Source organism: Camellia sinensis, chromosome 6 (genome assembly GCF_055761805.1).
Source record: "Camellia sinensis isolate YWXY chromosome 6, ASM5576180v1, whole genome shotgun sequence".
In the NCBI taxonomy this organism is placed as follows: Eukaryota; Viridiplantae; Streptophyta; class Magnoliopsida; order Ericales; family Theaceae; genus Camellia; species Camellia sinensis.
In genome coordinates this window covers 169,705,345-169,729,175 of record NC_138966.1, presented here as the reverse complement: position 1 = coordinate 169,729,175, position 23,831 = coordinate 169,705,345, and the positions used below count along the sequence as shown (strand labels likewise).

At 33.5% G+C, this 23,831-nt stretch overlaps 2 protein-coding genes and 2 long non-coding RNA genes across 7 annotated transcripts; 1 reads left to right on the top strand and 3 right to left on the bottom strand.

The window, feature by feature from the left end:
- On the bottom strand, positions 1 to 1,805 carry LOC114265335 (UPF0481 protein At3g47200). The gene is made up of 2 exons (XM_082875301.1): positions 1,627 to 1,805; positions 1 to 1,411 (listed from the first exon to the last, which is right to left on the bottom strand). The coding sequence occupies exon 2, from the start codon at positions 1,386 to 1,388 to the stop codon at positions 57 to 59; it is 1,332 nt and encodes a 443-aa protein (XP_082731427.1). The 5' UTR covers positions 1,389 to 1,411; positions 1,627 to 1,805; the 3' UTR covers positions 1 to 56.
- Positions 1,806 to 8,645: 6,840 nt separating this feature from the next.
- LOC114265345 (UPF0481 protein At3g47200) lies at positions 8,646 to 10,298 on the bottom strand. Its single transcript, XM_082876671.1, is given in 4 exon segments — positions 8,646 to 9,387; positions 9,420 to 9,491; positions 9,493 to 9,693; positions 9,696 to 10,298. Coding segments are annotated over 4 exon segments (1,215 nt in total). The 5' UTR covers positions 9,896 to 10,298.
- A 4,834-nt stretch (positions 10,299 to 15,132) lies between these two features.
- On the top strand, positions 15,133 to 21,750 carry LOC145793022 (uncharacterized). Of its 4 annotated transcripts, XR_014333476.1 has the most exons (4): positions 15,240 to 15,424; positions 20,186 to 20,298; positions 20,388 to 21,307; positions 21,395 to 21,750. It is a non-coding gene; the product is annotated as an uncharacterized LOC145793022 (long non-coding RNA). The 4 variants fall into 4 exon arrangements; XR_014333474.1 differs by having other exon boundaries at positions 15,133 to 15,424; positions 20,186 to 21,307; XR_014333475.1 differs by lacking the exon at positions 15,240 to 15,424 and having other exon boundaries at positions 17,882 to 20,298.
- An 877-nt stretch (positions 21,751 to 22,627) lies between these two features.
- Positions 22,628 to 23,682, bottom strand: LOC145793021 (uncharacterized). The gene is made up of 2 exons (XR_014333472.1): positions 23,536 to 23,682; positions 22,628 to 23,429 (listed from the first exon to the last, which is right to left on the bottom strand). It is a non-coding gene; the product is annotated as an uncharacterized LOC145793021 (long non-coding RNA).
- Positions 23,683 to 23,831: the final 149 nt, after the last annotated feature.

Genomic DNA, 23,831 nt, shown 5'->3' with positions numbered 1-23,831 from the left:
TTACACAAACACAACAGTTTCTTTTATTAATCAAGAACAATAACTTGGTTCAACATTTATGAAAGAAAGGATTTATGAAAGAAAGGAAACATAGTAAAAACTGTCTGCGTCGAAGTGAGTAGAAGCAACACAACAGCACCCAGAAACGAAATGATTGTCCATGGACTACTGAAGTAATTATGCCTTAATTTTGCAGTCCATATGTTCCGACGCCGTCTACAATGCTCATTGATATCATTGAAAACTTCGGAGTAACAAAAGCCATCGCGAGACACAAAGACGCAAGTAGAGGCTTTGGTAAACATGGCGCAAATAGCATCGTCGTCGCCTAACATATTATTGATAATTCCATTACGATGGAGCAAGCTGACATCCTTGGACGAGTTGATGAGGCAAAACATGAAAGTCAAATAATCCGTGACATATTTAGGGTTCGGATCTTGAAGATGCTGCTCGTGCGCAATTATGTTTCTAAAAAGACACTCGGTCTTCTCTTCAACCGTGAATTGTGGGATTTGCAGTGTCCCATTTTCAAACTTTATATCGAGCAAAGGGGTACTATGATTAGCCTTCTTGAATCTAATCCCCGCCTCATGTAGCTCTGTGGCACAATGTATGAATTCCCATCTCTTTTTCTTCTTTCCATAATTTCTTTCCGCGAGCAGTTTTGCAAATGAATGAGAGGTTACAAGGTGTGCTAGGTCAAGAACATGCTTCACATCATGGGGTAAAACTAAAGAGGAAGGTGTTGAAATCTTTTCAGGACTGGGCCATATAGAGTAATAGTAATATTCCCTAGTGCAAGAATAGTATTGCATGGCTAAATCAATGATATTGTCTCGGGGGTCTGGAATTTTGGTCATTTCAAACATTTGTACAAGGATAAAGAATGGAAGTTGATTTTCAAATAGCAATAAATCGCGCCATATGATATGGTGGATCCACTCCATTTTGAACAAAGGGTCATGCACATCTTGCATACTTGTGATGGTGAATTTGCGAAATAACTCAATGATAAAACAGCTGTCAAGAAGCATCATTACCACAAACTCGTCTTCATTAAGGCTTACAAAGTCTGCATAACATCTACGTGCTCTTTCTTGCAAATCTCTCATGGCTACGATGTATCTATCCACGCTCGTCTCATTTCTTCGTTTAAGAAGTTGTTGCGAATTCCATAGTTTGTGTTCTTCCATCACTATGTTGGCTTTATGGTGGTGATATGGGCCTATTGCCAGTATTTCTGGTTCGTAAGCCTTTTCATTTTGTCTGCGAAGTCGATCATACACTCTGTAGATATTACATTCACAGTGCCTATGAGACAGGTGAGTAAGCTTATTGTCTAAATGAACGGAGACATGATCTTCAACTCTTGAATTGGACACCATATCTCATAAAATTAGTGGAAACTCTGTCAAAACAAAATCAACAAAAATAAAATTTGTTAACCCAAAAAAAAAAAAAAGATTAAAAACAGAGGATTGTGCAAAGTGTCTTCATGCGTCACTATAACTAAATATAAATAAATTAAGTTAAAAAGATGTAGCAGACGCAGGAAGTGTAGTTCATGAAATTAAAATTAAAATTTAAAAAATAAAAAAATGTTTGCAACAACATAGAACTTACAGGTTAGAATCTACAAAGTTGCTCTTCTTGCTAGTTGCTCTGTTTCCTTCTTTGCATATGGGTATGATTGAATTTGAAAATGAGAGGTAGGCCATTTATAAAAAGCACCGAGTCATGAGAAAGAGAGAGGAAATGAGAGTATGCGTTTGTTTGCTTTTGCTTCTGTGAACCAGCATCCCAACTTTTTTGGGATTGACATGAAGCCACTATAAACTGTCTGTTAGCTTGGGTCCACCTTCGCTTACTGTTTAAATTGTCGGCATGATAGGATTCATCAAGTAAATATTCAATGTGAAAAATAAAGTTGTTAAAGTATCAGTTACATTGGATTATATAGACGTAAATGTAATTTGAGAATAAATTGCTCATTTTTCTAAAACATAGATTATCTGATTAGGTGGGTGCTAATATCATATTAACTTAAATTTTCACATATTATGATGTTGAACTATTTGAATTCAAAATAGCCCTCACCAACCAACACAGCAAAACTCCGCCCATGGTAAATAATTGAGTTACATGATGAGCCTATTATATGGCATCAATGTTAGAAATTTACTAAAATTTATTCAAAAAAAAATCATGTAATTTAAATTTATTTTAAGTGCAAATTTATCATATGAAAATTGAATCTGAACAACACGTCACTTTTTTTGAATGAGTTTTCTACACCAATAACTTTATTAGAAGATAAGTCTCCTCACAAAAAAGAAAAATTATATTTGTGAGGTTCTCTAAGTTCTTATCCACTACGGATCGTTTGGGCCATATCTGTGTGTCTTGTTCATTTATCAAAATTGTGTTATGTTACAAGAAGATTCGCGCCAAATCATACCAGAAAAAAATCCAAAGCATCGCATGCTGTGTCCCCTTCTCAGACCCCAGAGAGAGAGGAATGAGAGAGTGATATTGCCTTTCACCTTAGAGCACATCAAGAAAAAATAAGCAGAAGAAAAATAAAAATAAAAACAAAAGCATGGAAGAAATTGAAAAAACAGGGGTTGCAGAAATCGAATTTAGAACCTAGTCTCTTATTTCTACCTACTTTGCAATACCTATTAACCCAAATAAACTGTAAGCTCTGATACCAATTGTTAGGAAAAATCAATGGTGGGAAATGTGGATCGTATGTCTAGCTTCAATAGAAGTAATTGGGTAACTTGGAAAACTAAAATGGAGGACCTATTATTTTGTAAAGATTTGTATGGACCCATTCAGGGTGATTGTGGCAAACCCAAGGATATGTAAGATGATGAATAGAAGAGGCTTAATCGAAAAGCCGTTAGTGTTATCCGTCAATGGATTGATGACAGTGTGTTTCATCATTTTGCTACTGAAACTTCGGCACATGATTTATGAAAAAAATTAGAGAGTCTTTATGATAGAAAATCAACCACAAATAAAGCCTTTCTGTTTCGAAAGTTGGTTAATTTAAAATATAAAGATGGCAGCCCCATTCCAGAACATTTGAATGTAATAAAGAGTATTATTAACTAACTTGCTTCTATGAAAATTGTTTTTGATGATGAGTTACAGGCTTTGATGCTACTTAGTTCTTTGCCCAAAAGTTGGGAGACTTTGGTTGTGACAGTTAGTAATTCGACGCCTGATGGAGTTGTCACAATGGGCCAAGTCACTAGTAGCCTGTTGAATGAAGATATTAGAAGAAAATCAGCGAGTTCCTCTCATTCGGAAGCATTTGTTGTGAGAGGCCGAAGGAAAACAAGGTGAGGGAGTAAGACTCTTCATAGTCCTGATCAAAGCCGTGACAAATCAAAAGATAATTCTTTTTCAAAGAAAGACATTAAGTGCTATTATTGCCATGAGAAAAGACACATGAAGCAAGAATGCCGAAAGCTCAAGAACAGGGAAAAAAGGCGTGACAAAAGTGTGGATAAGAAGCAAGAAGACACAACAGCAGTTACTACCAATGATGATCTCATGGTCGTTTATGAAGATGATTGTATCAATTTTGTGGGCCGAGGGAGCAAATGGGTGATTGATTCTGGTGCTTCTTTTCATGTGACTTCTCGAGTTGATTTCTTCACTACCTACACCAAAGGAGATTATGGTTCTATTCGAATGGGTAATGAAAGTTTGTCCAAGATTATTGGCATGGGTGATGTTTGCTTGGAAACAAATTTAGGCTACAAGTTGTCGCTTAAAGATGTGAGGCATGCTCCTGACATTCGCCTCAATTTGATCTCTACTGGGAAGCTAAATGATGAAGGCTTCAACAACAAATTTGGTGATCGAATATAGAAGCTCACAAAGGGTTCTTTGGTGGTGGCTAAGTGCAAGAAGACTCATACACTTTATTCGATGCAAGGAAAAATTTGTAAAGGTGTTGTCAATGCACTTGAAGATGATACTTCTACTGAGTTGTGGCACAAGCGGCTTGGCCATATGAGTGAAAAGGGGCTACACGTTTTTTTCAAAAAAGAGTTTCTACCCGGTTTGAAAGGTACACATCTCAAAACTTGTGTTCATTGTATGGCGGGTAAACAACATATAGTTTCTTTTCATAAAAATGTTGCTTCTAGAAAAGAAAATATTTTGGAGTTGATTCATTCGGATGTTTGTGATCCTTTAAAAGTTAGAACACATAGTGGTGCACTTTATTTTGTTACTTTCATTGATGATTATTCAAGGAAAGTTTGGACTTTTATACTAAAAATTAAAGATCAAGTTCTAGAAGTATTTAAGCATTTTCAGGCCATGGTTGAAAGAGAAACACGACAAAAATTGAAGTGCATCCGATCAGACAATGGTGGTGAATACATTAGGCCATTTGATGAGTATTGTCACAGCCAAGGTATTCGGCACCAAAAGACAGTTAAGAAGACTCCTCAACAAAATGGCGTTGCTGAGAGGATGAACCGCATCATTGTGAAAAGAACAATGTGTTTGCTTTCACAAGCTAAATTGCCAAGATCCTTTTAGGGTGAGGCAATGAGGACAGCGGTTGACGTGATCAATTTGTCTCCTTCCTATCCTTTGAATGGTGATGTTCTAGAAAGAGTTTGGACCGGTAAAGATGTGTCTTATGAGCACTTGAGAGTGTTTGGTTTCCAAGCCTTTGTTCACTTTCCAAAAGATAAGAGGTCCAAGCTTGATAGCAAGTCATGACAATGTATATTTCTTGGCTATGGGCATGATGAATTCGGATATAGATTGTGGGATCTAGTCGACAAGAAAATCATTTGAAGCTGTGATGTTGTGTTTCTTGAAGACCAAACAATTAAAGACTTTGGCAAATGTGATCAACCGGAGCTAAAAACTAGTGATCTCATTGACATAGATCCATCTCCTTCATCTTCAGTTGATAATGAAAATGGGAAAGATGTGCAACCATCTATTAAAGATGTAGAGGATGATGCTAATCCTAATGAAGTTAAGCCAGAAATTGAGGAAGAACATCCAACTCAAGAACTGCCATCACAACTTGAGTTAAGGAAATCTACAAGGGACCGACAACCTTCAAGAAAGTATCCTCCCAATGAATTTGTGTTGATTTTCGATCAAGGGAAGCCTGAGAGCTACCAAGAAGCAATTGAGCATGCAAAGAAAGATGATTGGAAAAAGGCCATGGACGAGGAGATGAATTCCTTGCTTGAAAACCACACTTATGATTTAGTAAAGTTGCCTAAGGGGAGGAAAATTCTGAAAAATAAGTGGGTTTTCAAATTGAAGAATGATGGCAAGAATCTGAGGTACACAGCACGTCTTGTTGTGAAAAGCTTTGAGCAAAAGAAAGGTATTGACTTTGATGAGATTTTCTTGGCGGTTGTGAAGATGTCTTTTATCCGGGTTGTACTTGGCATGGCTGCAAGTATGAACCTTGAAGTTGAACAACTTGATGTAAAGCTCGCATTTCTTCATGGTGATCTTGAAGAAGAAATTTACATGGAGCAACCAGAAGGTTTTGTGAAAAAAGGGAAAGAGAAATTTGTTTGTAAATTGAAGAAAAGTTTGTATGGCCTTAAGCAAGTCCCGCGGCAATGGTACAAAAAATATAACTCTTTCATGATGAATAATGGTTTTTCTAAAACCACTTCGGACCATTGTGTGTAAGTGAAAAAATTTTCGGACGGTAAATTTATTATTCTTTTGCTTTATATTGATGACATGTTAATTGTGGGTCAAGATTCTACCATGACTAACAGTTTGAAATTGGAGTTGAGCAAGTCGTTTGCTATGAAAGATTTGGGGCCGGCTAAACAAATACTTGGTATGAAAATTATTCATGATCGCAAAGAGGGGCTGATTTGGTTGTCTCAAGAGAGCTACACTGAGAAAGTTCTTGAGAGGTTCAAATGGATAAAGTAAAGCCAGTTGGTTGTTCACTTGTGGGTCACTTCAAGCTTAGTTCGAATCAATGTCCTACAAGTGAGAAAGACAAAGAAGAGATGTTGAAAATTTCTTATGCTTCAGCAGTTTGTTCTTTAATGTACGCTATGATTTGTACAAGGCCGGATATTGCTCACGCCGTTGGTGCGGTGAGCTGCTTTCTCTCTAATCTGGGTAAAGAACATTGGGCAGTGGTTAAATGGATTCTAAAATATCTTCGAGGGACTTCGAAGGTGTGTTTGTGTTTTGAGGATGGTAAGCCGATACTTGATGGGTTCACAGATTCTGACATGGCTGGTGATGTTGATTCTTGGAAATCTACTTCGGAGTATTTGATGACTTTTGCAGGGGGAGCTATGGTATGACAATCAAAAATACAAAAATGTGTTGCTCTCTCAACTACTGGAGTTGAATTTATTGCCATTACGGAAGCTTGAAAAGAAAAGTTATGGTTGAAGAAATTTTTGCAAGAGTTGGGTGTGAAGCAAGAAAATTATGTGTTTTATTGTGATAGTCAAAGTGCTATTCATTTGAGTAAAAATTTTACTTTTCATTCGAGATCGAAACCCATTGATGTAAGATACCATTGGATTCGTGATGTGTTAGATTCGAAATTGTTGCAACTTGAAAAGGTTCACACAGATGATAATATTTCAGATATGTTGACTAAGACTTTGTCAAGGGACAAACATTTAAAGTGTCGAACTTTGGCGGGTATGGTTGATCTCTCCACCTAAGTCGGTAGGGGAAGAATTGTTAGGTATACCTCCTTATTGGAGTGTGAGACCCAATTGGTTTATTAAAATAGTTTAATTTAGTTTGGTATTAGTTATAATATATTTTTATATATTATATCTAATTTGTGAAAACCCAATTCAATTTGGATACAACTAGAATTTTGATAAAAACAAGTTCAAGATTTAACATTATATATATATATATTGTTTTAGTCTTCCAACAAAAAATTAGTACCGTGCGACTGCCCTATTTTTTGGTATTCTTTTTTTGAAGGTGAGCACCCAACTTTTATGATCATTGTGACAAGCATGGTTCTGCGGTTTTGATTCGGTGGTGTGGTTTCGGTTGATGTTTGGTGACACTGATTTGGATTATTATTTTAGATCTTCTACAACTCTAGTTTGAAGGTTTTTTGTTCATCTATTTGGTGAGATCTTTCCTCTTGTTTATTTGTGATTATTTAAAATTCACTTAAGATTGGTTTATGAGATCATTCATGTCTCGTTTGTAATCATTTAGAAACTTATTTGATTGATAGTAGATCAGATTTCGATTCCGTGGACGTACCTCACATTGAGGTAACCGTGTAAAAATTTTTGTGTTATTTTTTATTTATTTTTTTTACATTAATTTTTATTCTCATTGATTGATTTACTTATGAAAAATCATATTTTTTCTAACAATATATACCATGGAATCTGCAGTGGTGGAACCGTTGTTTGCAATATTAAATCCATTATTATTTACTTTACACTACTACAATAACAATAATGGTAAGTGGGTATAATTCATATCAATAAAGACAGTGGCAATCGATAATAAATTATAATTTTTATGAATGTGACTTTATTATAATTTATTCAATAAAACATTAAATGTTGTGGCAAAGTTTAAAATCATATTTGTTTTCTCCTCTCTGCACCCAGTTGTTGAATGATTATTAGTAATAAAAATAAAATAAAACCGCTCAATCACCTCGTGCATACATTAGTGCTCGCCTCACTTCTCTTCACGCATCTCTTGCCCAAACAATCAAAACAAGACAACAGTCATTTACTCCTTTTTTTCACGGATATATTACAATGACTTTTTTGAAATTTTTAAAAAATATATTAAATTTTATAATTTTAATATAATTATATTAATTTTTTTAATAAAGTTAAACGTATCGAAACTAACACAGATATTATAAAAATACAAAATAAATAATATAAAATATATATATTTTAGTATAAAAGAGATAACAATTTTTTTTATCCATATGATTAATAAATTATTGATAAAAAAAAGAATTAAGTGTTACATAAATTAAAATAATAAGAAAACTCAAAGTAATGTCAAAAATATATATATATATATATTTTCAAATTTCAAGAAAGGTACGTGTAATTTACCTTTTTTTCTATCAATCCACCTGGCAGCCATATTGACCGACTCTCCATTTATGAATTACTTTATATGTGATTCACGCCTTTCACCTTTTTTACTCATTTTTTTTTTTTTTTTTTTTTTTGGGTGGGGTATTATTATTGGAAAATGTAAAAATTTATTGATATAAAGCATAATGAGTACGTTAATAATGATTTCTAAGAATCTATTTTGTCAGCCCCAGAAGAAACGATTTCACAGGAGCTCACGACCTATATGACTTATGGATCTTCAATGAATTCAATCAACCCAATCAGGAAGTGGACTCTTTGGATCAACCATAACAAATACATCAATAAAAAAAACTATTGGAACAACAACCTTTTCTCAATCCCCCTAAATCTTGGGAATTGTTGTAGGCTCTTTGTTTTTTTTGGACAAGGAAATTTATTGATGATTTACGTAGTACATCAAGAAGACATGTCTTAAAAACAGAGCAACTGATGAATGCAAGTTTATTTAAAAAGTAAGATAATATTTGATACTGTGATGACAGATATGATTTAAGATTTAGGTGAAACATAAGAAAGAATAGAAAATACAGTTTGTAGGATTGTCAAAACAAGTAGCAGGACAGCAGAAAGAAAGGAAAGTAAAGACCATGGACTGTTGAAATAATTCGGCCTTAAGTTTGCCATCCACACGTTCAACCGTTTCTTACAATGCTTATTCAATTTATTGGAGATTTCTGAATAATTGAATGGGGTGACAGATATCATGATGTTCTTGTCTATCTTGTTCAACATTGTATTGACCACTTCATCCCCTATCCAGTTTTCAATAATTCCACTCCGACGAAGTATCTCAACATCTTGTGAAGAATTGATGAGCCAATTCATGAAGGCGATATAGTCACAAACATATTTTGGATAGGCATCGGGTAAGCATTGCTCGTATGCGACTAGGTTTCTAAGTGGAGACTCTATAGTGTGTGTAACTCGTAACTGTGGAATCTCCACCACCCCATTTGTGAAATTTATATCGACTGTACTACTTTTATTAACCATCTTGAATTCAACCCCAGCCTCTTGGAGCTCTGTTGCTGAGTCTATAAAGTTCCAATGCACAATCACATTTTTAACACTGCTGCAAGTTTCAGCAAACGAAGAGCACCAACCATCATGTACCAAGTTGAGTATGTGCTTGATCTCATGGATTGGTTTTGCATTAGGGACGTCTAACTTTTGATGTGGTAGCACATGTCGCAAGAAATTTAGGGACAACCTAACAATATCATCTTGTGGGCTTTCAACCTTAGTCATGTTGAACAACTCAACGAGGATAAAGAAGGAAGTTGATTCTCAAATAACAATAAATCGCGCCTTAAGACATTGCGAACTAAACACAAATTGGTAAATGGGATCATCCGCATCTATCAATCCCCTCATCTCAAACTTGCGAAACAACTTGATGATAAAACAGCCATCAAGAAGCATCATTTGCACAAATTCATCTGCGTTGAGATTGATGGAGCCTTCATAGGATTTCTGCGCTCTTTCTTCCAATTCTCTCATGGCCCTGACATATCTATCCACGCTTGTCTCATTTCTTTGTTTTCTTCCATTTGTTTGAGGTTATCTTTACCATGATGGTAAGGACCAATAGCAAGTATTTCCGGTTCATAGGCTTTCTCATTTTCCCTACGGAGTCGGTCTGGCACTCTGAATATACAACACTCAGTTCGTGTTGGAGATAATTGAGAAAGCTTTTCATCGATATAGAGGGAGACATAACCATAATTTTTTTTGGACATGTGTAAATATCTCCTGTAAATAGAATAAGATATTTTGTGATAAACAAATTTCCAAGAGTTGGCTAGAATAGTACTCGAATTCTCAAGCCGAAAATCATATATCGAAATAACTCATAGCAATGAAACATTGGAAAACATTTTGCACGATGCAAAGTTTAGGCTTGAAAAAACAAAGTAGGGCAAATTACATTGATAGTCCCTACATTTTGCCTCTTATGTTATTTTTGTTTCTACACTTTCAATTGGCTCAAATTTAACTATTAATTTTAAATTTTGTGTCAACTTAGTCTAATTGATAATGCTTTAGTGTTTTTGATAGAAAATTATCACTGAATTAATTAAGGGACTCACTAAGTTGAGTAAGTTTATAATTTTGCCCTTACACGTGTAACACGTGCCACATTTTTCATTAAAAAAATGTTAAGGATTATAATCAATTGGACTAATTTGAGACAGTCATAAATTCAAGGTGAAAATTGAGTCAATTGAAATTATAGGAATCAAAATGATACAAGAACCAAAGTACAGGGACTACCGTTATAATTTGCCTAAGAAAATAAATAAAACTTGAGGACTGAGAAAGGAAAATGTTGCACATATGTGCAAAATTAATATTGGTTTCAATCACATAATAAAATAGTAATAAATGATCATAGCACACATAGAGAACACAGATATATAAGATATATGTGACTCGGCGAGATGCCTACCTCTATGGTGGGGAAAAAAATCAAGATCCACCATATACAATAAGCATTTCAAGAATAATTCCGTGAAACACTCTAAAACGCTACCTGAAAATAACAATATATACCACTAAATCTTTGGGCCAGGGCTGCTCTTGGACCTTTTACTCTGGCTCAGAGTCTTGGCCCTCCGCCTTGGTTAAAAAAAAGTAAAAAAGAAAAAAAAAAGAAAAAAAGAGTACTCTGAATGTACAGTAACACAAGACACTTCACAAAAGTACACAATCTCATTTCTCATAGCATTTTTTTCACTCTATACACAATTTGAAAAATCACAGTCCAACAACACGTGTAACTCTTCCTAAAAATCAATGGAAGAAAAAAGAGCCCCCATAACAACCAACATAACAATAACGGGTCCAACAATGGGGCTCTGTATTGGTAGATGTATTTTATTTTTGATTGTTTTGGTTTGGGATTTGCATAACCTTTTGGGATGTGGTTTTAAGCAATAATGATTTTTGTCCAAACTCCAGTTTGACGTCTTTCTGTTATATATCTTGTACTACATTATCTCTTCAATAAAATTGATTTTTGACGATGTAAAAATAAATTACCTCAAATACTCAGCGTTGAAGACAAGGCTAGCTAGTCGTGAGGTTTCTGATTAACCAGTGAAGCTTTTGATCAAGAGGTTGAATCATACGTTCATGCAAATAGAAGAGAAACACATATAAGAACATCTTCATATAAAAGATATTGCTTCTTTCAATGAAGTACAGTATCAAGGGAAAGTCTATAGTACATTTTGTTTAAAAAATGTATGGTACATAAAAAATCAATGGTTCAGATTGAGCCACATCATTAAAAGTGACCTGGTAAGCAGGTCACTTTTTATAGTTATGAGCCAAAATCATATTTGTTCATAACTAGAATCAAATTAATCATAACTTATTTATGAGCTCTCATCACATATCTCATAACCACATCTCATAACCAGCACCATTTTGTTGATAACCAATATCATATATTTCATAACTACAATCACATATCTCATAATTATATCTCATAACCAATATCCTTTAGCTCATAATCACACCACTTTGATCATAACCAATATCACATATCTCATAACATTAATCACATATCTCATAATTACTACCCATATAACTCATAACCACATCTTATAACCAATCCCCCTTTGACTCATAACCAACATTACATATCTCATAATCAACACCCTTTTGCTCATAACCACATCACTTTAATCATAATCAATATCACATATCTTATAACTAATAATCACATATCTCATAACCAAACACTCTTTTGACTCATAACTACACCACTTTACTCATAACCAAAATCACATGTCTCATAAACAACAATCATATATCTCATAACCATTACCCACATATCTCATAACAAACACTCTTTGGCTCATAACTAACATCACATATATCATAACCACTAATCACATATCTCATAACACCCTTTGGCTCATAGCCACACCACTTTGATAATAATTAACATCACATATCTCATAACCACATCTCATAACCAGCACCATTTTGTTGATAACCAATATCATATATTTCATAACTACAATCACATATCTCATAACTATATCTCATAACCAATATCCTTTAGCTCATAATCACACCACTTTGATCATAACCAATATCACATATCTCATAACATTAATCACATATCTCATAATTACTACCCATATAACTCATAACCACATCTTATAACCAATCCTCCTTTGACTCATAACCAACATTACATATCTCATAATCAACACCCTTTTGCTCATAACCACATCACTTTGATCATAACCAATATCACATATCTTATAACTAATAATCACATATCTCATAACCAAACACTCTTTTGACTCATAACTACACCACTTTGCTCATAACCAAAATCACATATCTCATAAACAACAATCATATATCTCATAACCATTACCCACATATCTCATAACCAACACTCTTTGGCTCATAACTAACATCACATATATCATAACCACTAATCACATATCTCATAACACCCTTTGGCTCATAGCCACACCACTTTGATCATAATTAACATCACATATCTCATAACCATTAGTCATATATCTCATAATCAATACTCTTTGGCTCATAACCATACCACTTTACTTATAACCACTAATATATCATAATCACTAATCACATATCTCATAACACCCTTTGGCTCATAGCCACACCACTTTGATCATAATTAACATCACATATCTCATAACCACATCTCATAACCAGCACCATTTTGTTGATAACCAACATTATATATTTCATAACTACAATCACATATCTCATAACTACATCTCATAACCAATATCCTTTAGCTCATAATCACACCACTTTGATCATAACCAATATCACATATCTCATAACATTAATCACATATCTCATAATTACTACCCATATAACTCATAACCACATCTTATAACCAATCCCCCTTTGACTCATAACCAACATTACATATCTCATAATCAACATCCTTTTGCTCATAACCACATCACTTTGATCATAACCAATATCACATATCTTATAACTAATAATCACATATCTCTCTTCTTTCTATCTTTCTCTCTGTCTCTCTCGTTTATCTCTCTTCTCTTTATGTCTCTCTCGCTCATCTCTCTTCTCTCTATCTCTCTCTATCTCTCTCGTTCATCTCTCTTCTCTCTATGTCTCTTTTTTGTCTCTCACTCTCTATCTCTTTTTCTTTCTTTCTCTCTCTCTCTCCCACTGTGTTTGCGTTGTTCACTCTCTCACTCCCGTCTTCTCTGTTTGCGTTGTTCTCTCTCTCTCTCCCACTGTGTTTGCGTTCTTTCTCTCTCTCTCTCATTACTCTGTCTCTCTCTTTCCTCTATCTGTCTCTCACTCATTTATCTCTCTCACCACCCATCTCCTCTACCACCTTCACCACTACTACAAACACTATTCCACCACCACCACTACTTCCACTATCGCCACTTCACCTCTACGACTACCATTACTACTGCCATCGCCACCACTTCATTACCACCACTACCACTACTGCTACTACTATTACCATTACCTCTCATTCACCCCTATCACTCCATTTACACTACCACTACCACAACTTCACTACTAATCTCTTTCACCATCACCATCACCATCACCATCATCTCTTATCCACCATCTTCACTACTATTGCCGCTCCCTTTCCTCTATCACAAAAATTTAGTTCATGATTTTTAGTAACAAAAAAAAAAAAAAAAATAGGCCGCAGAAAAATATTTTTCATTGACTACAAAAAATTAACTTTTATTTTAGTGAAAAATATTTTTCATTAAAATATTACCCCTACTTCTACCAAATAAATAATAATAATATTTTTTAAAAAAAATTCATTAACTACAAAAAAAATATATTTTAACAAAAAATAATTTTTTTTGATGACAACAACTCCTGTCGCAAAAAAAAAAAATTAAAATTAAATGACGTTATTTTATTATTTAAATTTCATATGTGACTAAAAAATATTTTTTTTTTATTTTTTATTCCCGTCCCCTTTTTTTTTTTCCATTCCTGCTCCTCCATTCCTTTTTTTTTCATCCCACCCACCCAAAAAAAAAAAAAAACAAAAAAAAATCCCCAATCTCAAACTCAAAAATCCCTAATCTCTTCTTACCCTCTCTCTCTCTCTCTCTCTCTCTCTCGATCGATCGATCGATCGATCGATCGACGTCGAGCGGCGTCGGAGCAGCAGCAGCGTCGGCCTCCTCAACTTTACGCCTACATTTTTAATTCCTAATAGGCAGTTACAACATACCCATGCAACTTTTGTGAGGGGATTCTTGAATCCAGTGAGTATTCTAACAGTTGTAGTATTCAAAAATTCATTACTCATATGCTTAGTTACACTGTTTTCACTATAACAAAAGTAACCTATGGTGACAAAAAGTAGTGAAGAAAATAAATTTTGTCACTAAATAAGAACAATTTGTGACGAATTATAAAATTTTGTCACATATAATAAAAAAATAAAAATAATAGGTGATGAAATTTATTTGTGTCAATAAATACTTCTTTTTAGGTGAGAAAAAATTAAGTTGCGTCATTGAAGGCTTTTCCGCCAAATTTTTTTGGTGGCGCCAAAATTTTGAGACTTTTGGTGAGAAAAAAATTTGTCACTAATTATAAAATTATTAGTGAGGAATATATTTTCGTCACCAATAATTTTACATTTTGTTTTTAAAAAAAAACTTGATTTTAAATATTTTAAGATTATTTAGTGAGAAATATATTTTCGTTACTAATAATTTTTAATATTTTGAGACCTTTTACTTAGAAAATTATTTTGTCACTAATTTTGGATGGAAAATTTTGACAAATTGGGCAATAATGAAAAAAAATACTCTACTAATTTTTTCTCTTTTTTTTTTTTTTTTGTGTTTATCAGTTTTCCTCTCATATCTCTCTCTCACTACAACAAATTATAATTTTAACAATTAAAAAATTTCATAAAACACACAAATTTATTTTTTAGCAGGAATAATTTCACATTACCCGTCCAATTTATGAATTATGATTTATTTTTATTTTTTTTCATATTTTTCCATGTCTTTACATAAACCCAAAATTAAAGCACTAAAAAAATTTTGATTTAGCGCCTAAATTGTTTTCAACTCCTTGGTTAGAACTTTGTGCCCTAATAATCTATCCATAGTTCTTTCACAAAGCAGTAGCAGAGAACAACGTGAGCTCATCCTCCACCGTGAGGACGATTCATCCGTGAGTCATCCTGCACCGACATCAAGCTACAACACCACCGTGAGTTCTAGGTCAGTTTGTTGTCTCTGTTTCTCTTTCTCTACCCCTCTCTCTCTCTCTTCTGGTCTCTGGGTTTCTCATTCTCTACCCTCACTCTGTTTTCGGACGTGTTTCTGTAAATGGAATTCATTGTTAAGATGAGATTAAAGTCATTCCATTCATTAGTTCTAACATCTCCAAACCTTCTCTACTTTAAAGGGTTCCATGAATAACTTGAATGATTTTAATTTGGGAAAAAAAATATAGAAAACAGAATGATTAACATGTTATGTATTTTGATTATGATATTCATATTCTACCCAATATAATCATTGAAGTGAATAAATTGTTGGTGATTCTACACACACAGAGAGTAAAGTCTCATGCTTCTGATTATGGGTCTGCTAGGTGTTTGATAAAATGCCACAATGGCTAGTTTTTTCTTTATTGTTTTGTTTGCGTTTTTTTTTTTTTTTTAAGGAACAGCAGGATTGGATAATTATAAAATCAGATTAATCTTCCCCCCCTTTCTCCAATCACAAAGTTATTGCAAGGATAATGACTGATAAATGACAATGATGCCCTTGTTTTGCATTTCACATCCTTGGTTCTTGTAATGAATGATAAATGATAATGATGTCCCTGCTAGACATGGTCTAAATTCATGCCAGAATTGCTCATTTGCTAAGTAATAGAAATTCCCTTTCTTTTGTTGGATGTCCTGTATTTTAATGCATTATCTTGCATCTCCCACATGTAAGAAAATTTAAGCAACATTGTAGGTAATTCTGTGATGAGTTTTGTTAATTTGTAGGTTTTGAATTATTTGAAATTATTGACGCCCTTCTTTTTTCAATTGACAACAATTCACATAACTATTTTAGTAATCCACAGTAATGTTTCTCTTTATATGTACTATTCATTAATTCAAATTCTAACCTTCTCGGATTTTTTTCATGATCTTGGAAAATGATGAGAGGTTCATAAAGCTGGTTCATTCATTTGCAAAACAAGAAGTATATAATAATTGACAAGTCAGAAGGGAAAAATGTGAAAATAAGAAAACAAAAAATAATAAAATAAAAAACCATGAACATCTTTCCACAACCGAATTCACATTGACCATGTTCGGTTTATTACCTGTAATTCTTTAGGAGACGAAGCTTCTGATAGAATTCGATAAATTCAAGTTTCAACCTTTCTTCAACTTTTCTTAGCTCCTCTTTATTAAAACTCAAGCCCTTTTCCTTGGAATCCTTCAGAACACCTTTTATAGTTGATATTGGACTTTCAAGTGTATTGTTAATCTTCACATGATCAAGGATTTCTAGAGGATCTGGTTATGTGTTTTTATTAATAAGAGATAGATTTACAAAAGGTGCTAAAAGTGGATACAACTCATGTAGAAAGTCCAAGGGAAACACATGCTATCATCCCATACAAGTACAAGAATCTAGCTAAATCTAAGAAGCATGGATTCTTCTAAAAAGGTTCCATGTCCATGTTGGACATGTGTTGGGCACCCATTCAGACATGCCCTATTATATTTTTAGACGTTTTTAGGTGGACTTTGGACATTTAGAATACATGTCTATCTCGTAGACACACATAAACACATTGTTAGTTTGGATTTGATATCCCTTTACAAGGAAAAAATACTTACAATCTCCAATCAATTGTGTGTACTAGTACTTGACCTCAAAACCTCCAAACTTGGAGGTTACCCCTTGCAGAATTCTGAGTTTGAACAAGTTCTGTCTCAAGAGCAACCCCTGCCCCCTCTCTTCTGGCAGCCTACGTTCATTCCAAAACCTAACCCTATATGTCCTCTGACAATTACATATGTTCAAGGAACTTCTTCATAAGTATTCCTGCTCTGGGTGTTGTGTCTGGTTGTTGTCTCAGTAATGTGAGATGCCTGCTCTGCATAAGTATTCCTGCTCTTGGTGTTGTGTCTGGTTGTTGGTTGGTCTATTTAACTCTTTGTATCGCCTTGATGCTTTTTTAATAAAGTTTGATTATTTATCAAAAAAAAAAACATTATATTTAACTCTTTACTTCCAAACAAAAATTCTTCTAATGATACTGATTTTAATCCGTGCAGATCAAGGATAAAACTGGTGAGCAAATAGGTGAAACTGAACTATGATGTGTGATTAAAAAGAAGTTTTTCTTAATGTTAGATGACATTTATGAAAATTTGCTTCTGATCTGTTACTGTTGCATGCTGTTTCAATGGTGATTTTATTTTGATGGGAAAACATGACAACCATCTGAACAGCATGATAGCTGACCTGGAATTATCATGAAGAAATTTTTTTTTGAATTGATAGTGTTTTCCTGTTTCAAGCTAATAAACTACCATAACTACATTTAATCCCAAACAATTGCCCGATTTTGAGTAGTAGTCCCCCCATTCACAAATATAAATAAAAATCTTATGAACAAGGTAAGTTGTTCTAACTTATTGAGCTTAACTTACAGGAAAGTGTAGTGTTAAGAGCTATATCATTTCAAAAAATGTGGTATGGACATCATTTCATGATCCTTTTGGCTATTATGGAGTTTCAGTGTTTCATTTGTCTTTGGAATTTCAGAATGATGTAGTGAAGAACCTAGTGACTAAGTTACACTCTGCTAAAGCTAAGCTTCATTTGGTGACACAAACAAAATGCAAAATTGTTTTGGAGAATAGAAAGGTTCATGTATTAAATTCTGATTTCTATAGCTTGAGTGGATGTACATAGATACTAAGGGTAGAGTGTTTTTTTATTTTATTTTTTATGTCATTGTTATTACTGTTTATATTTTTACTAGCCTTTAAGTGTTTTGAATTGTTTAAAGAGTTAATGCTGTTGTTCAGAGAGAACTTCACAAACCCGAGTCTGATCGTTCTTGCATACATCTGGAGTTCGATGTATTTTTTCCTTTTATTTTTTGGTTGTGTTTGTTGTTTGATTTTGGTTTAGAAATAATCATGCAATGTTTGCCTAAATTCAGTCAATATATTCAAATAGCAGTTAAGTTTTATCCATATTATTGCTATTTTTCAGCTTTATTACAAGTCCATTTGAGTGTAACTTATTTAAGTACCAAACTGGGTGTATCAATTTGAGTGTAAAGTCCATGTTTTTCTGTGGTAGAATCATAGGGGGAATTGTAGTATCAAAAATCAAGTGCCTAGTAATTTTTCAAAATTTTATATAATTCTGTTTATGATGACATGATAAATATATGAATATTTGCACAAATTTGCGTGATTTATCATGAAGATAACATAAATAGTATCAAAAATCAAGTGCCTAGTAATTTTTCAAAAAAATCCATTAATTGATGTTCTTCTGACAAGCACAGATATCCTAGAATAATATGTGATAACCTAAACTTTCTGTGACATGCAGCATGTCAGTCCTAGATTCCCAAAGTTGGTGGCTGACATGTTACCCCTTGATTAAGTCACATGAATATTAGGAGACCTTGTAATAATTGTTTATTACCAAAGATAAAGAAAAAGTCAATGCTGTTTTGCATTTGTGGCTCAATCTTATTGGTATTCAACATAGATTTTGCTGATAGTAAACAATTATTTCTGGAAAATACTATTCTCACAGCTTTCTTGGTGGCATATACAGCCTTCTAATAAAGAGGGGACAATTTTCTCATTTGAGAAAGCAACCAAAGAAGCTGTGGTAATAAAGCATCACATCTTTTTTCCTTCACTTGTACTGGTGGTGAGGAAAGTCTTATATGATATATGAATTATCTTCTACTTACATTCTCCATGAAAACAAATTTCATCACTCCAGTTAACTTTCCCATTGAGGTTGTCCATACATTGCCGAGGGTCAAGTTTTCAGAGGAGAGCAATCAATACATACCAAAGAGACATAAAGATTTCTACCCATAACGCAGTATTAAAGATTTGAATCGACAAACATAATTTTCCGTCCATGTATGATTCAGATTTTTGCTTTCAGATTAACATGTCAACCTTAACTAAATTCTGCACAAGAAAATCAAAAGACATTAAAAATCCATTAGTCAGTGTTGGTGGCTAGGAAGGATGAATTGGGTATAGGGTACAGACTTTTAACTTCTGGCATTACTTGCACAAAGTGGGGGTCCTTAGACTTGAACCCACATTCTTAGGCTTGACATTCCAACAAACAATGTTCCTGCAAAGCAAAACAGTGTCAAAGAAACATTTTATCCAATATGAATCATGCACAAAGAATGTTCATCATGTTCTAAAAGCCCAAATAATCCTCAAAAACCTTACCAGAAATTCCACCTGAATGAGGCACTGTGGCTAGTGGAAATTTAAAGCTATCTGCCTTCTCACTCATCAGAGAACAGCCAGGATCAATTTGTCTTGTGGATTGATTTAAATTGACATGGGTACCACTTCCTCCCACTTGCCAACAGTGGCCAAGTTTGAATATATTTGAAGCACATGAACACCAGGTTTAGAGTTGTGTGAGTCAGAATTCGATGGGTATAAATCACTTATTTATAAGAATAGATCTTAACTTATACAAGGAGGATAAGTCAAAAAAATTCTGTGAAGTTTGATTAATTAAAAAGTTATAAAGTTATAAGTTTGATTTTATTTGCTATAAGTTGGACAGTGTATACAGTTATACTTGCGGGTGTGTTTTAGAGCAATCCAAATACCTAAAAATAACCCAAGTCAATTAAGAAAAATACCAAAGAACCCAAATGAATTGCCTTAATGAGTCTCCATATATTTATTCATATTTTTTTTATTTGTTACGATTTCATTCTTCTTTTAGAATCTCTGCTATAAATGGGGTGCAAAACTGACTCCATCAGAGGTGGCTAATAAAGTGAAGCACTATGACAAGATAAGTGGAAGAAGTCAAGGGTTTGGCTTCGTGACGAGGAGGTTGTTTTTTTGTCCTTTTATTTTTTTTTTAAATAATCTTTAGCATGATGTTCACATTTTGATTTGGGTTTAATTTGATTTGATTGTAGAAGTAAGCAAAGCAGGGCCTCTGGTTGAATTTCTTGAATGGACTTCTACAGGTTGAATGGAATTTGATTTGATTTTGAATTTCTTGAATGGACTTCTACAGGTTGAATGGAATTTGATTCAGAACAGGTTTCTATAATGATTTTTGTTCATTGGTTCCACTATACAGATTCTGAATCTGTTCAAAAGCTGTTCTAAATCAGATTCTGAATCTATCCATTTATCAGAACAGATTTTTGTTCATTCGGAACAGGTTTCTATAATGGAACAGGTTTTGAACAGATTCGGAACAGGTTATGGACTTCTATGGGTTCTGGACTTGTTCATAGTTTAATACCAGAAATGTTGAATTTCTTGAATTTCTATAATGGTCTTGATTCTGGACTTGATTATACTTGATTTAGAATTTGATTTTGAATTTCTTGTTGAATTTGGGCATTATGGGATGGCTGTTAAGGTTTTGATTATGCTGATTTTTGTTTTTTATTTACTGTTCTTGTCAAAATAACAAGTTTAGCTAAGCACAAGTTCAATGTTGTCTTGAGTTAAAATCTATGGCTTAATCTAATATGTTTACTAATGTATGTATATATATATATATATATATATTTATCTTGTATTGTAGCAAATGTTTTGGTCCTTGAACCCTAATCTCATTCTCAGCCCAGATATTCATCTAAAAGCTTATCTCTAAGTTATTAATTCATAGTAGCTATGTTTACTAATGTATGTATATATATATATATATATATTTTCTATTTTGTATGTAGATTACAAAATGGCTTCTTCCTCTAGTAACAATAGCTACTTAAGATTGATACCAAGATTTTGTGATTGTGGGAGAACAGCTGCCATACACATTGTGCGAACCAATCAGAATGGAAATAAAGGGCGTGTGTACTTTGTGTGTCCATCAAAATATGTAAGTACTATGGAAATTTGTTTGGAAATTTGTTTGCAAATTTATTAGCCTGATTTGATTAACTGATTGTCATGCATTGTAGAATAGTGAGGAACACTGCAATTACTTCAAGTTCGTAGATGATGATGACTACGACGTGATCTCCAATGTTGCACCTCGTACATCTATAAGAAGCGAAGAATTTAACGATCCAAGCACAAGGGTTTATGAGATGGATAATGAATTTCAGAAGCATGGTAGAAGGCTTCGAAAGACGGAGAAGAAATTGAATGTCGTGCTTTATGTCATTGTATTTTGTATTGTTTTATATTTTATAATGTAAACTACTGAGTTCATAGCTTTTGGGGAATTTGATGGATGTACTTATGGATTGAATGGACTTGATGTATGTCCTTATGGATTGAATGAACTTTATAACTTCAATGGACTTCTATTTTCAATTACTGTTGATAGGTTGAAATTATTGTTGAATTTGTTGTTGAATTATGATATCAGACATATATGGATTGAATTATGAATTTCTTGTATGGATTGAATGGACTTGTTGAATTATGATGTTAGACATGTTGAATTTATACCAGACATGTTGATTGAATGGACTTGTTGGATTATGGATTATGGATTGAATGGATATGTTGAATTTATGGATTATGATGGACATGATGATTATGAATGGACATGTTGAATTGAATGGATTATGGATTATGACGTCAGACATGTTGAATTTATACCAGACATGTATTATTATGGATTGAATGGACTTGTTGGACTTGTTGACTTTATACCAGACATGTTGAATTTCTTGAATTTCTATAATGGACATGTTGAATTATGAAATAATTATTCACCATTGTAATTGAATGGTCATCCTATAAGGAGACTAAAGAAACTTTTACTTTAGTAAATCAAACATGGCATTAAAGAAATCTACTTATCTGTGCATAGATAACATAGCACAACTGATAGTTCCTTCACTTGGCTTCTTTAAGGTTTTGTTTCAGGTGTTATTATTAGAGCTTGTTGGTTGCTTTCTAACATTACTTTTTTAAGGAAAAGTGGTGTGGTGACAAGGTTTGGCTGTAAAGTGGAAAGGTGGGAAGGTTCATGAGTGTTATGTTTGTCATATCCTGTAAAAGAATTTATTAGAAAAAAGGCACGAGAATCACCATGTTAGTACCCAAATTGTCATTTTTTCCCCAAGAATGTCCATATTATTAATTGATCTAAGAAATAACTGCTAACAATTGTTAAATTCAACTCACCATCATCTTCATTCATGAAATCATTAAAACATTTAAACAGAAAACAGAAGGATATAGGTACTTGAAACCCAAAATAAAATTTATTTCTTAAGCTTCAGCTTCGATGGACAACACTGCAAAACTCAATTCCATTAAATTTATTTCTACAACCTCTGTTCAACAATCATCATATTGACCTCAATTTAACTCTTACCATGCTACTTAGACATTCATAATCTATGCTACTTACAGCCAAATGTTACTAATAATATGTAATCTCTTACCATGCTACTTAGACATTCATAATCTATAACAACTCCAAAAAATTACATATTATCCAGCAAAAGATTACATATATCCAACAACAGATTACATATTATTGCCAAATGCTTAAACCTCTGTTCAACAATCATCATATTGACCTCAATTTAACTCTTACCATGCTACGTAAACATTCATAATCTATGCTACTTACAGCCAAATGTTACTAATAATATGTAATCTCTTACCATGCTACTTAGACATTCATAATCTATAACAACTCCAAAAAATTACATATTATCCAGCAAAAGATTACATATATCCAGCAACAGATTACATATTATTGCCAAATGCTTCATTTTGGACTGCTCAATACTACTTTAATAGTGCATAGCCATGCTGCTTCATTCTGGACTGCATCATTCTGAAATTCTGGACTGCATCATTCTGAACTTCATGTAATTCTGGACTGCATCATTCTTAAGTTCTGGACTGCATCATTCTGAGCTTCAATTCTGGAGTGCTTTATTCTAGACTGCATCAGTCTGAACTTCATTCTGCTGAACCTGTCATTCTGCTTCAAACAATCAACCTGTGATTCTGCTTCTGAACCTGTCATTCTACACAAATTGACTAAATCTAAAATTCAGATTAACCTCTTCAGAATCTGAATCTGAAAATCAGATTAACCTGTTCACAATCTGAAATTCAAAATCTGAAATTAACCTATTTAGAATCTGTTCAAAATCTGAAATTAACCTCTTCAGAACCTGTTCAAAACCTGTTCAAAACCACATTAACCTGTTCAGAACCTATTCAAAACCTGTTCAAAACCAGATTAACATGTTCAGAATCTGAAATACAAAATCTGAAATTAACCTGTTCAGAATCTGTTCAAAATCTGAAATTAACCTTTTCAGAACCTGTTCAAAACCACATTAACCTGTTCAGAACCTGTTCAAAACCTGTTCAAAACCAGATTAACATGTTCAGAATCTGAAATACAAAATCTGAAATTAACC